This window comes from Balaenoptera acutorostrata, chromosome 4 (assembly GCF_949987535.1).
Source record: "Balaenoptera acutorostrata chromosome 4, mBalAcu1.1, whole genome shotgun sequence".
Taxonomy (NCBI): domain Eukaryota; kingdom Metazoa; phylum Chordata; class Mammalia; order Artiodactyla; family Balaenopteridae; genus Balaenoptera; species Balaenoptera acutorostrata.
In genome coordinates, this window is record NC_080067.1 from 95,187,396 (window position 1) to 95,202,679 (window position 15,284).

The 15,284-nt window shown below is 39.5% G+C and overlaps 1 protein-coding gene across 1 annotated transcript in view; it reads left to right on the forward strand.

Moving 5' to 3' along the window:
• MORC1 (MORC family CW-type zinc finger 1) overlaps positions 1-15,284 on the forward strand; it is a 243,757-nt gene that overhangs the window by 51,336 nt on the left and 177,137 nt on the right. The window contains 4 exon segments of the mRNA XM_057544938.1: positions 1,779-1,832; positions 5,454-5,488; positions 11,522-11,590; positions 14,742-14,832. Coding sequence (XP_057400921.1) covers positions 1,779-1,832; positions 5,454-5,488; positions 11,522-11,590; positions 14,742-14,832 — 249 coding nt within the window.

Consider the following 15,284-nt stretch of genomic DNA (forward strand, 5'->3'; position numbering starts at 1 on the left):
CCATCCCATATCTCGATGTGATCTCCCCGTTTTACCATACCCAGAGCGGACTGGCCTGCTTGGCTCTTTTCTGCTTCAAGGTCTTTGCACCTCCTGCTCTTGCTGGAGCATTTTCACTCCAGTTCTGCAAGGGATTGAGCTCTCATCTTCCAGGGTTCAGCTCATGTCTTCTGTGAAGAAAGGCTCTCCCTTCCTCACCAGTTACTCTTCCCCATCCCTCTTTCTTAGTAGCATTTAATCATAATCTGTGTTACCATCTTTATGTGTTTGTTTACTTGTGTATTTTTCATATCCCCCACTAACTTGAGCTCCCAAAGTGTAAAGAACGTGTCTGCCCACATTGGCACATAGCAGGCAGTCAGAAAAAATCTCGAGTGAAATAGTACAGAAGCTTATATGGCATTTTTGGCGGGGGCATCAGAATGATCGCAATTACTTTCCTGAAGGATTGTTTAGAAAGGCTTGTGGTTTGAAGTGCTGCTTTTGTAAAGCATGTCACCGACACTTTTCTTTTGCTGTGTTTTAGATTTTTAAGTACTAACTTTCTTTTGAGTGAAGGACACCTTTTTGCAACAATTGCATTTAGTAGGTTTTTGCTCTTTTTCACAAACGGTGAATATTTATTAAAAGGCAACTATTTTATAAGAGCAGCTAAGCTCAGAAATCAGAGACATCTGATGTCTGCCATTAAACGAGTTAGTTCTACTCTAGGGTATAATTAAGAGTCAAATGAATGGTGTACTAAGCAATTAGGATAGTGGTTCACAAACTTGTCTCTTCATTAGAATCATAGTAGGTTTATTCTGATGACAAATTTGAAAGCTGACTGGAGTAAAGAGACCCCTCATCAGCATGTGTTTATAGTTTAAAATTCCAAAAATAGATATATGTATGTATTTTTTTAAATAAATTTTTAGCTAACATATCATCCTGTCGCCTGAGGTATTTGGAGTCACTGAGACATTGCAGATTATCCTTCCTCCTGTACAAATGAGCAGATGTTTTTTGATAAATGGGTCTCTCTTGCTTCTGCTACCTGTTTACTAAATATAAAAAGAAAATTGCCTACTGAATCTTACCTTAATGCTGCGATAAGGTTGCTGATTGAAATATCCACAACAAATGAAAAGCAAGTGTGGGACCCTGAAGGTGGCTTGATATCACCCCAGAGGAACATTCAGCCTTCAAAGTATAAATAAGGATGGCTATCTAGTGTGTTCTGTTGCCCAGGACCTGGCAAGAGGGATACAGAGGATAGTGACCACTGGTAATCTGTGAGATTATTTAAGGATCAGGACTGTCCAAGGTGAAAAGATTCCACAGAAAAGTGTAGGTTAGTGGTGCAAACAGGGTCCCCTGCCAGTGCCTGTGTCTGCAGATGGAGTCTTAAGGTCTTTCAGTGAGCCTGGATTTTGATCAAGGTTTTTCAGAAGTAATTTGGCCTTAAATAATACAGTTTTAATGAAACATTCTCTGAAAAAACTTGAGTAAATGCTTATAAAGCAGTTTTAAAATGTCAAAATTTGCTTTGAGTACAGTCAAGTCCTTGAAGTCTTTGTTTTATTAGGAGTAGACAGGATATTTTGGCAATAGTGTTCTTAGCCCTGGCTTTGTCATGTACTTCAGAATCTTGACCATGCTGAGAAAGTAGTTTCTAGAATAACTCCGTAATTGATTATCGGCCTAGAACTGGAGAACATTGTCTGAACGTGTCTTGAACCTTTTACATTTATTACAGAGTTGGTTTAACTTTGGTTTTCCCTCTATTTCTTCATCAGCACCACTCACAGTTTCCTTTTCGGAGCACTGGCTGAATTGCTGGACAATGCAAGGTAAGGCTGATGTGTAAACAAAGGTTATTAAAAGGGACAAAGGAATTTTATGATATTAATAAAGTCTAGTCATGTTAAGAGATGAAAATACGTTGTCATTTCCCCACTTGGAATGCTTTGTGACTTGATTTCCTGTAAAATCAAGGTATTATAGGAAAAAGAACAGATGAAAGGAGGAATTATTCATCTTTATTCAGTTTGTATTTATGATCATACTTGAAGTGCAGGTAAATTGGACATCTGTTTTTGTGTTTATAACCATGTAATAGCAGATATTCATTTGGATTTTATTTGAGTTATGTATCAATGTATACTATGTATTGAGAATTTAGATTTGGGTTTGGGCATTTACTGAAGCTCTGCATCAAAGTGAATTGCATAGTTAAGGAGAAAAGAGCTAAGTGTTGTTGATCCCCTGCTGTGTATCAGATCCTGTTCTAAGCTCTTCATGTACAGGTATTAACTCATTATTCTTGACAACAACACTCTGACCTGGAAATCATTATTTGAATTCCCCAGATGTAGAAATTGATGCACAGAGAGGTTAGATGACCTATTCAAGGAGGTACAGTTAATATTTGGCAGAGCTAGGATTCAAATTCAGGCTGTCTGGCTACAGAACTCCCTTGCCCCATTTTACTGTCTCTGACAAAGGTACTGATGTTTAAGGAAATCTCTTTAACAATTTAAGGCCTGCTCAATAGTGGATTTGTGAAAGTCAGTTTTTCAGCTCACTGAATATGGCATTTGATTGTTTTATATTTGTATTTGCCTGTAACAGAAGATTTTGTCACCTTTTCTGCAGAAAGCAAAGTCCACCCAGGGAGTAGTATGCGGTTGTTAGATAAGGGATCTCAGTGGGGAGATCTAAGTGCCCTGCCACTGACTGATGACTGTATTACAACGTTTTGCATTTTCCCCTCGTTTCTGGCCTTTGAAGGGAGGTGACTGAGTGTGACCACAGGGTGTAGTCATTTAACCAGCCATCTGGAACTTCCTGCACAGCCATGCTCAATGCTAAGTAAAAAGTCCCTAGCTCCTCTTTATATGAAACTCTGCAGGACTAATGGAATCACAGTCATCACAAAAAGGGAGGGAAGAGGAGAAAAAGAAATTTGCTTGGTCAGAAGAGCTGTGAATGCAACTTAGGTGGAGCTAACAGAGATGGGGCCACTACACATGAATGTTCATGGTTAGTCTCCGCAGGAATTCAGGGTTTCTACTGTTTGCTTCTGCTCAAAGCTCTGAAGCAAGGCTCCTCCTGTATCCATTAGTCCTCTGTCCTACTCAGTGTCCATTTCCAGCAATTTGACATCTGTAACTGTAAAAGAGCACATTTGTCTATTTTGCCTACTGTCTTTTCTCCTATAAAGTTGTTTCACTCATTCATTTCAACAAAGGAGGGCAAGTAAAATCAGAATGTAGAAGAAATAGAACAGTGGGAACGGTTTATGGAGTAGAGAGGGTGATTAGCAAAGAAAGATTGACTGCAGACTCAGGGGAGTGAGAGAAATGTGATCAATCAAGCAATTCTTCAAGCAGCATTTGTAAACTGGCAGCCCCTGACCCAAGTCCAGCCTGTCTCGTGTTTATTTGACTCATACTGAAAGTTTGCACAATATTTATAAAGAATAAAAAAGAAAAGAAGGAATTGTTTGTAAAGTTTGGGAAACATGAGGTGCCACATAAAAGAATCTGGATCCCAAGCTTTTTTTTTTTTTTTTTAAAGATTAGACGTACCAACCTTGAGGCTGCCTTCCTCAATGGGATCAGGTGTGTAGCAGGTGCACTCTTTGGACCAGCCTGTGTTTTCAGCTTTGCCATTCCCAGTGTTCCCCACGGCCAGCCTGAACTCTTCGGCTCCTCTGTCTTCAGGGGACACTGAAGTTTGTCACCACTGCTTAGATGCTAGTAATTGACAGCAAATGAAGCTGTTTAACAGACTTATGCAAGATGCTCGGTTGGTCTTACAGAGGTCTTCATAAAGTCCCTGTGTTACTCTAAGACATTATTTTATATCATTGTATTTAAGATTTTGATGATTTCCTGTAGTTGTCAAAATTAGAACTGGAAGGTATTAAAAGAATGTTGTGGGAAGACGAGGAAAAAATGTGACGGGATAGGAAAGAATTGTTAGGGGACTCTTCCTGATACAACAGATGTTCAGAGAGAAAGTACCTGGGCTCAAGTACAAATCTTATTTTGAAATGTCTTAGTATGCTGTAAAGGTGAATGACTGTTCTTTGTCTCATCCCATGAATTTTTTTATGAAGAAACTTTCTATGAAAAACACCTTTCAGTACAGTGGCATTTATTGAGCAATTATTTTATACATGGTACTTTGTATAACGTGTAATTATACAATGGAGATAATGATACCTATGTGTCATGGGTCTGTGGTAAGGATTAGAAGGGAAGGTTTAAGATTTATTTGTCACATGGATAATGCCCAAGAAATGACAGTGGTAACCCCAGAATTTCTGTAGAGGAGGCACTTAGAAGCAGCAGTTGGCTAGAGGAAGGAGCTAAGGGGCCAACTTTGTAGAACAAGTACATTGTACCTACTCCAATTTATCTGGGGTAGTTTTGGGTCAGGACTGATGGAAATTTTGGGAGACACTCAGATTTTCCCATCAGAGTCCCACTGGTTGTTATTATTCTGAGCTTCCTTCTAGACTCTTCCTTCCCTCAACATACCCACTTCCTCGTCAGCTAAGCCCTCATTGTCCTTCTCCTTTCTCTAACAGCCTTCATGTGGAAACCAGGATCTTCTGGCTCTTTCTCCTTTCCTTTTAAAGTTTCTATTTTAAAAAGTAATTTAAGAAAATACATAAATAATATCTGTGAATTGTAGAAAACTAAGAAAATAAGAAAAAAAGAAAAGGCACCAGTAACCTCATCATTTGCGGGGGGGCGTGTCCAGCATACTTCTCTGTGCAAGACCAAATATTAAATATTTTCACCTTTGTAGGCCATGTGTTCTCTGTTGAAACTACCCAACTCTACCATTGTAGTGTGAAGGCAGACTATAGGCAATAGGTAAATGACAATATGTAAATAAACGGTCATGGTTGTGTTCCAGTAACTTTATTCACAAAAACAGTTGGTGGGCCCATAGACCATAGATTGTCAACGTCTGACCTAGAGAAAACCACTGTTAACATTTGATTTCTTTCCTTACAGATATGCACATGAATATCACATATGTTCTTTAAAAATGTGATTATATGGTACACAGTACTTAGTAATTTTCTTTTTCTTTTTGTACTAAAATATATCATGAAAGTCTTCATATGACTTCTGGATTATTCTCCAACCATTTTTTTTTAATGTTCATATCCATTTTCGTGAGCTTCTTGCGTAACTACCACTAAATTCCATCTCTTCTTTTAAATTTCTGAGTTTCAGGCTTTGTGACATTCTCAAATTATGAGTGATCACAGGTCTTAGTCTACAAATGCAGGGTGAAACATTTTAGTAAGTGTTTTTAAAGCAATTTAAGCATATTTCTCCATTGTTTGCTATCTGACAGTAGATCATATGTCACATGAGCAATTCAGATTAATGTAATTTTTAAAAACACAATTTCATACTGAAGCAATATTTTTATATTGTTTTCAGAGATGCAGGGGCTGCAAGACTTGACGTGTTTTCAGGTGAGCAGATTTGCTTTCTTCTTTTTTCTTCTAATGGAAAAGCCTGTCGTTATTTTGATTTTCTTTTATTTCATGAAAATCAAACCACATTCTATAGATTTTTAATGTAATCTAAGTGCTTTGTGAGTTCAGTGACCCCGTGGGGAGCCAGGTTGAGAACAATACACTCTTTGAGTGAAATTGTTCACTTGTTAGAGGACTCATTTACAAAATTAGATCTTCCAGGGTTTTGTGAAAGCATCAGAGTGATTTGGAGCAGTCAGTTTGTCTGCCATGAGAAAACAGTTTTATTTTAAAATGCATATTAACTTAATGGTTATTCATAATTAAGTATACATCATTCCCAACATAGCACAGTTTTAAAGTGTGTAAGTGAATGTGCAGTATGAATGTTTGAAGCCTATGGAATTCAAACCAAGCATGTTTTCTTTACTGACTTCATTTCCAGTCACCAAGTATTTATTGCACTTATTAGTTCATTTCACTGAATATGATGCAGAGGAAGTTAGGTTTTGTGATCCAGTCCTGTAGATAACACTACCTGGAGAAACGCCTATGGTGTTAAAACTGATCCCCAACCCAGATTCTATCAGCTCTCCTGTAAATATTGGCTGTTGGTCACAGGCCAGAGAATGTGGTCCATGATATAAAGTCTTACCATTATTTAAAAAGCAAATCAGTTTAATTCAGTTTTCTAAGTGTTTTAAGATTTTGTGCTAGGTGGGCGCTTCTGGTTCACGAGGAAGAGAGACATGGACATCTTGAGAGATTTGAAGAAACATAATAAATGACACTCTTCTTCCCTTTCTACTCCCAGGTTCTGAGAAGTTTGAGAAATCAAATAAGAAAGTCAGTCTTCATTGCTGATAAATGCTAGGTTGGAGTGTGGAGCTTAGTGTGGGAGAGCATCAGGCACTTGCCCACCTAGTGGAGTCACGCTCTCTGCAGGCAGCTCGCTCTCAGAGGGAACAGGAGAGATCTGAACAGAACCTTCTTAAGTTACTTTTCCCCAAATTACCAGTCAGATGAGTGAGCTCACTGCTTCAGGGAAAATATGGTCAAGGTACAGAGAAGGGCCCCTTTACTACTGCTGATTGCACTCCATTCTGCATAGAAGGAAATGCCAGTAGTGGAGAAAAGGTGGTCTTTCCATATATATCCAATTATGTAAGAGTAAAAGAGAATAAGCATCTCTTGCCTAGGAGAGACTCAAAGCATGGTGGGAACACAGAGAACGAACACCCCATATTAAAGAGCCAGGGCTTGAAATATGGATGTGATTTTTGTCAGGCAGTGTAGGAAGAAAAGAATATTCCTGTCTGAGGAATTATTGTGAAAAAAAGAATGGAGGTAGACTAGTTCAGAGACTCATTCATTTATTCAATAACAATTTACTGGGTATCTATTATGAATGAGCCAAGCAATTTTTCTAGGTGCTGGGGATAGAGCAATGAGTAAAGTGTTTGGTTAAGCCTGTGCTCTCATGGAACATGCATTCTAATGAGGAAAGATAGACAATAAAGTAGTGAACAAATAAATAATATACCAGGTCATGATAAGTGCTAAAAAGAAAAAAACAAAAACATAGTGGGATAAGAGAACAGAGAGTAATGGGAAAGATGTACTATTTTTCACATGGTGCTCATGGAAAGTTGCTCTAAATAGGTGTTACACCAGCAAAGACCTAAATGGCATGAGGCAGTGAGCCATGTATATATTTGGAGAAAAAGCATCCAGGAGACAATGATGGGGCTTGGTTGACTAGAGCTAAGTGTTAGAGCCAAATGGATGAGCACCTTGAATACCATACTAAGATTTTTTGTTTGTTTGTTTTTCTGTAGCCAGTGGACCATTAAAGAGTTTTGAGCAATGTCAGTTGGCAAATTATTCAATAGAAATGTGCTCTTTTCTTTTTAAAGCAAGATACTCTAGCGAGAGCATACAGGATGGTTTGTAGATGGTCTGTGGAAGTGTGAAAGAAGGACAGCAGGGAAGTGGGGCTATGGATGATCTACACAAGATTTCATGAGGATATGAACGAAGGCAGTGGTCCTAGCAGTGGAGGAAGGAGAAAAGATTCGAGCTGAATTTCATTCAGAGCACACATATTATTGAAGGGTCGAAGGGTTGAGAAGAATTATCTGGAATCACAGAAAGTACAACAAATGTGATCAGAATTCACACAATATGTTCTTTTGGGTTTGTGCAAGACATCAGGGCATGGCAGTATTCACTTCACCCCACTTTAGCACTTGGCATTGTCACAAAAAATAAAAAAGAATCTTTGCAATTTGATTTGAAAGGGGCACTTCTTTCTTTATTTAGGTAATATGTGTTATTGCAGCAAACCACAATATGGCTATCAACTTTTTATTGCAGCAAGCCACAATGTGGCTATCAACCTAGCAAACTGATTTTTCTTCAAAAAATAAAAAAATAAATAAACTAGGGCCAGGGCTTATGCACCAATAGATAGAATTGGTATGGGGGTACATAATTAATCTAAGCATTGGACTAGATTTTAAGTTATTTACTGAGGCGTGTGAATTACTTTCCAGTCTTAAGTTTTCTTCAAGTAACTTGAGGGCTATAAAATTCAAACTGAATATGTTTAGCCACGGATGTTTTATCTTTCTATGTGTATTATTCTAGTAAACATGGATATGCATTCAGTACATGTTTTTAGTGCTTACCAAGTGGCAGGCACTGGGCTAAGTGCTGGGTACACACAGTGCCTGCTTTTGAGGAATTGGCATCCTAGTAAAGGGATCTGTGGAAAATATGGTGTGCAGCTTCACCTTTATGGGTAGAAGGCCTTTGAGCTTTCATCATATCTCTGAGGCAACCGAGTTGCAAAAAGTGGAAGAACCACTAGTCTGAAAGAGAAATAGATGCATGAACAGGTATTTGAATATACTTTGAAAAGCGGGAAACACAGATTAGAAAGAAAACATTCATTATGGGCACCTGATGATGTGGAAGGATTAGGAAGGCTTCCTAGAAGAAATCATGTATGAACTAGAGACCTAAAGGGAAAATAGGCCTTAACCTGGAGAATCAAGGATGGAAAGGACGAAGGAGAAGAATGTATAGTCGCTTGAATCTGGAGAGAACATAGGACACCTTGATGGTGTCGCAGAAATGTTTGAGATGTTCAAGATTAGTCCCAGGTGATTATTTGTGTGGAAGTGGAAGAGTGCAGTATGGGCAGGGGAGGGGATGACAAGAGATGAGCTTGGAGGGGTTCTTCAGAGAAACAGAACCAATAGTAGATAAATAGATATCTATCCCTGCCCCTTCCTCTCTCTCTCTCTCTCTCTCTCTCTCTCTCTGTCAGTCTCTCTCATTCTATCTATGGATATACGTATAGTAGAGAGGGAGGAAGAGGAAGAGGAAGAGGAAGAGGAAGAGGGGGGATTATTTTAAGGGGCTGGCTCCCATGATTGTGCGGGCTGGCAGGTATGGAATCTGTAGGGCAGCTGGCAGGTTGGAAATCCAGGTCAGAATTGACGTTGCAGTCTTGAGTTCTAAATCTTCAGGCAGGCCAGCAGCCTGGAAACTCAAGCAGGGTTTCTGTGTTGCAGTCTTGAGGCAGAAAATTGCTGTTTCTTTGGGAAACCTCAGTCTTTGCCTTTACGGCCTGCAACTGATTGGATGAGGCTGACCCACATTATAGAGGGTATCTGCTTTACTTACAGTTAGCTGATTATAAATGTTAATTGTATCCACAAGTACTTTCATAGCAACATCGAGTTGACCAAACAATTGGACACCATAGCTTAGCCAAGTTGACACATAAAATTAACCACCACAGAGAGGTTGGAGGGTCAGGTGATGAAAGGCAAGCTAGATTTGTTAACTGGTTGGGTTGCATCCTGTGGGCAGTGGGAAGGCATGCAAGGGTTATAAGCAAGAGAGGAGTGAACTGCATGACTGGCTGCAGACTCTCGGCGTGCTCTGATTTGTGGGAGCAAGAGGTGGGGGAGCTGCTACTGGAATCCAGAAGAGAGGTGATGGTTTCCTGAACTAAGTGTCATGGGGATGGAGAAAGTGGTCAGATTTGAGAGATGTGAGGAGGTGGAATGGAGAAGACATGTCTACATGGGGCGAGGAGGTGGAGAACTTGATCTTGAGGCTTTGACTTGGGCAGCTGAAGCCTAATGGCGGAGAGATGCCATTGATTGAGGAGGACACACCGGAAGGAGGAGGCAGTCTGCTTGGGGAGAAAGTGCTGTGGTTTGTTTCGGACATGCATGCTCAATGGTTAGTAGAAATCGATCTGAAATACATAGTTTTAAGGAATTGAAACAAACAAGGCCAAGCCTCTGAGTGGGTACTTGGGGAATATAAATTTTGAGGCTGTGATTGTCTGCAGGCCTTCATGGGAATTTATAGAAAAATTAAGCACTCTATTAAGACTCTTGGGAATTTTGAGCCTTTCCCACCTATTCACCAAAGAAATGCCCTGCTTTCTTACGTGAGAACTATATACCAAGAGCCGCAAAATCAACTGTTGCAACTTCACAGGCTGAGGCTTGTGTTAGGTGGTTCCCAGTTCTGATAAACCTTAGGATAATAGGGAGGAGTTTTTATTCCTCAACTGCATCCAAGACCAATCAATTTAGAATATATCCCAGTGATTCAAATGTGCAGCCAAGGTTGAGAACTATCGCATTGTGCAAAGAACTCAACAAGAGTTGAAGAGTGGAGAAGTGTCAGCCTTAGTCAGGGGACGGCTGAACAGAGCAAATACCTAAAGCGGGGAGGAATATTCTGACACAGAAGTTGAGGTAAGCAGACCAGAGGACCAGGGAGAAGAGCTGGGGAAATGAGATGGTAGGGAAGATACAAAGGGTTTGTAAACAGGAGGTGAATTAGAGAGAGGAGGGGGGATTACAAGTGGACATGTGAGCATAAAATTATGAACCCAGAAAACTTGGGTATGATTTTTAGATATATATTTATAGATTATTTTGAACATTTAAAAAATGTAGATTAGAGGTGACCATTGAACCCAGAGTTGACTTAACTGATGTGCTAGAAATGAATCTGTAAGGATGGAGTTAGTAAATCCATGGCTGCCTGGGGATGGGGCCGGGGGTGACAGGGCATGGGAGGGGCAGAAGACAGAGACTACAAGGGGCACGAGGAAACACCTGGGGTGATGGTCATGTTCACTCTCCTGATTGTGGCGATGGTTCCACAGGTATTTACATATGTCAAAATGTGTCACATTGTACACTTTAAACGTGTAGCTTTTTTGTGTGTAAGCTATTTCTCAATAAAGTTGTTATGTTACCAAAAAAAAGAGAGAGGTGTGCTAGAATTCACGTATCCAAATGTTGAAATTACTTCAAGAGCCAGATTACAAACTGTGTATTAAAATTACTCTCATTATTTTTAGTTACACCTTCAAAATTTTTTAAACAAGAGATTATATTATGTAATTTAATGATATCTCTTAATCATCAAAATTGACTCCAAATAACTTAGCTATTTTCAAAAATCAAATGCATTTTCAAGAGGCAAATATTTGCTGCCACTAAGAAGCATGCATGAATGGCTCTTATGGGAATTAGCGACTTGGAAGAGAGCCTGATGAATTTAATAAGAATGACCTGGATTGACTTTAGAATCAGTGCTTTGGTGGAAGGGCATCAGGATTGATCAATTTGATAGAGGGATCCTGGGGCCACGTCACTGGCTACCTTTATTCCCTCCCCCAGGGAGAAAATACCTGAAGTTTAAAGGACCAGTCAGATTCCAGAACAGGGCATGTCATGCTGTATATATAATGTATTAATATGTACATGTTTTATGTTAATTTAAAGCCTTTTTGTTGCATGATTGTTTTCCCCCTGCAGTTTCTCATGAAACTGTAGCCAAGATGCCTTTCTGAGCTTTATCCTTGTGCCGTAACTCTGTCACTCAGTGGCTGCATTTGAGGAGGACAGATAATTATGTGAGCAGCATGACTCTCTGATGAACAAATTAAGCCCACTATTTATTAGTAATAACTGCTTTCTCTTACAGTGGATAATGACGAACTGCAGGGTGGATTCATGTTGTGCTTCCTGGATGATGGATGTGGTATGAGCCCTGGTAAGTTAATTATCTAGATTCCTACCTGGCTGTTAGAACAAACAGCCTGAAAACCTATAAAATAAATAAAAATAAATTGAGCTATATATATAAAAACAGGTATTGAGCTTTTAGGAAAATAAACCCCAGACTTAACATATTGTTGAGCTTTTTAGGTTTAAATATTCCAGCTGACAGAGTAAATTCATTGTAACCATCTAAAGCAAGACCAAAAGTGAATGTAAATCAATATTGCCAGAAAAAATGACAGGCACAAGGCACAGATTTCTTGTAAGGAACAGCATCTGGAAATGAATGGAAAACAAACACAGTCTGTGAGGTTGTCTTTAGCACACCCTTCAGGTACTGCTTGCAAGAGACCTGAGGCAGTTTCTAGTGTCTTTAGGCTATTTTAAATTTTTTGTTTAACCTTGAGGTAGAGGTCACCTCTCCTTGTTTTTAGCAGTTTGTGTTTTTTCCCTGCACATTCAAAGGTTTAGTTGCTTCTTGAATGTTCTCATCATAGTGAAAACATCTACAATGCATTGCATGATTATCTTTGTATCTTCAAGGCTAGCAAAAGGCAGCACAGAGTAGGTACATAATATTGTTTGCTGTGGAATTGAGATGTTATTCCTTCAGATAAAGGATTTGCATGAATTGGGATACCTTATCCCTGAATTCTTATAACACTTGTGTATGTCCCTCAAGCTAGGCTTTTTGACCACCAGATTTAACAAACAGTGAGGGAGTTCAAATGATATGGTAGTGTTCTGGTCAGTTCCACACCAGAGGAAAGAATGATCATTGGTGCTGATAGAAGCTAAGAATAAAAAATAAAGCAATTATCTTCTTTTGAGTCTCCGAAGACCCCCTTGGTCTGAATGGTAAAAGACTATGTGTGACATATTCTAAAGCAATTCCTTAAAAAAAGAAGTAACTCCTTTATATGGGTCCACAAACAAAATAGTCAAAACACAGGCAAGTGATAAATATTCAGATCTTCAGAAGAAACTCACTTCAGTTGACATATACAGTTGTATTTTAAAAAGGCCCAGTAGTGTTGAGAGCAATTCTTTATTAATGTTGGAACTCAGGTGATAAGTTGGAAGAGTTTTTCTGATGACTGAAAATAGAATCCGTCTGTTGTCCAAGCTGAGCTCGATCAATCTTGACCCTTAGAAGACGACTACAGTGATTTCCAAACTCTTTTCACTTGCAGTCTTGCCCCATTACAGTGCATTCCCCACATAGCAATCCTGAGTGCATTTTTTTCTTTTAATAGATCATATTGATGCCCCTGCTTAAAACCCTTAGTGGTTTTCCATTACTTTAGAATAAAATTCATATTCCTCAGCAACACTTTCAATTTCTTGCATTATTTGGCCTCTGTCCACCTCTTTGACCTTTTCTCATACCTCACGCTTCCTTGCTTATAGCACTCCAGCCACACCTGGCTGGCCTTTCATCATTTAAATCTCATCTCAGATGACACCTTATGAAGGAGGCCTTCCCTGAGCATTCTGTCTGCAGGCTACATTCTTGTTAATTCCCTGTAACATTACCCTGGTTTTATTTCCTTTACTTAGTGCTCTCCAAAAGGATCTTGTTTGTCTACTTCTTTCTCCTACCATGACATAAAGTTATTGAGGACAGGGGTCATGCCTGTCCTATTCAGTGTTCTGTCCCTGTGCTCAGAACTCTGGCCACCATACATGGGAGTCTGTATGGTGTGTGATAAAAACCATGGGATTTGGTCTTCTGCAACTCTGGGTGATAGTTCTGTGGGTACCATTTATCAGTGTGACCTTGGGAAAGTTATATAAACTCCTAAAACTTAAATTTCCTCATCTGTAATGTGTAGATAATAATAATAATAGTATCTTCCTTGTAGGCTTGTTATAAATATTAAGTAGCTGGTGCAAATAAAGTATATGATATAGTACCTGGCACATACTAAATAATAAGCAGTAGCTAATATTATCATTATGGATACCCTTGTCTAATAGCCAACCCTTAATAAGAACATGTGATAAAATGTCCAGTTAGCTTCAGACAAGCAGAGTGTCTTTACACACCTCATGCCACATGCCACTGAACTATAGCATGTCTGCCCCCAGACTGACACAGGGTCCTCAGGGCAATTCTGGAGCATGTATTTCAGGTAGCCCAATTGGGAGACCCATTTCTATCTTTTCCTATTTCCCTGGGAGCATTCCTGTTTCTTGGAGGTATGTATATTCTGAAGTTTAGAGGATTCTTCTCTAGAATTCCAGAATGCCCTGGAGAGATCAGGAGAATAACTCTCAAAGTCTGAAATAAGTAGCCCTTCCCAGTTAGTAGCAGACCAAAAGCTATTCTGCCCTTCTCAGTCTCACATGGGACTGGATAAGTGCCAAAAGCATAGAAAATTACTAGTGGTACAAATAATTATAGCACCTTTAATTTATTAGCATTTATTAAATGGCATGTATTGTCTTTAAGGTTAACACATCATCTCATTTAATTCATTTCGTTTATCTTCATCAACAAATCTGTGATATGAGTGTTAGTAGTTCCCTTTTAGGGACAAGAAAATTTTTAAAAAATTAATTAATTAATTTTTGGCTGTGTTGGGTCTTCGTTGCTGAGCGTGGGCTTTCTCCAGTTGCGGCAAGTGGGGGCTACTCTTCCTTGCGGTGTGCGGGCTTCTCATTGCGGTGGCTTCTCTTGTTGCAGAGCATGGGCTCTAGGCGCATGGGCTTCAGTAGTTGTGGCACGTGGGCTCAGTAGTTGTGGCTCGTGGGCTCTAGAGCACAGGCTCAGTAGTTGTGGCGCACGGGCTTAGTTGCTCTGTGGCATGTGGGATCTTCCCGGACCAGGGCTCGAACCCGTGTCCCTTGCATTGGCAGGCAGATTCTTAACCACTGCACTACCAGGGAAGCCCAGGGACAAGGAAATTAAGGCTCTACTTCCCCAGGGTCACGTGGCTAGGTCTGTCTGACCTCCTTCAGTATATTGCCGTTATGATCCTGGTCAGAGATTATGGGGCCTGACAAGGATCCTTGTCTTTGGGCTGACCCAAGAAGTATGGATTTGTCCTAATATATGTGTGACATCCTGACAACTGGACCTCTGGCCGGTGTGAATGACTCATAAGTCCTAACCACTTACATGTCTTTGTCAATTATAGAGCAAGCTTCAGATATCATTTACTTTGGAACATCCAAGAAACAGTTATCAACTTCGAAGTTTATTGGGCAATATGGCAATGGTCTTAAAAGGTGAGAATTTTTTTCCTTAATGCATATATTATTGATTTTGATTATTGGGAATAATATTTGGTTAAAGGAAATCTTAGAAACAAATATAAACTTGAGAGTCCTATCTTGTTTTAGAATTTCCACTACCCATAACTGACTTGAACCTTTACAATGTTTTAAAATTTAATTAAAATTTAAAATTTAAATTTAAAATTTAATTCTTAGATGATGAATCTTGTTTTCAGAGATGGCTGAAGTAGCACCCCTGTAGCTTAAAGCTTCATCACATCTCTATGTCGTATTGTTTCTCAAAGCGTATCTTAGTGTAGGTGTTATATGTGTTCACAGCTTATGTTACTGGTCTGCCTCAAAGAAAAGTGAGGACATGAGGCTACGATCACCTGTGTAGCGCCTGCCAGGGACAGATGAATGTTCTTTGCTGGAGCCATGGACAGCACCTTATCTCAAGCCAG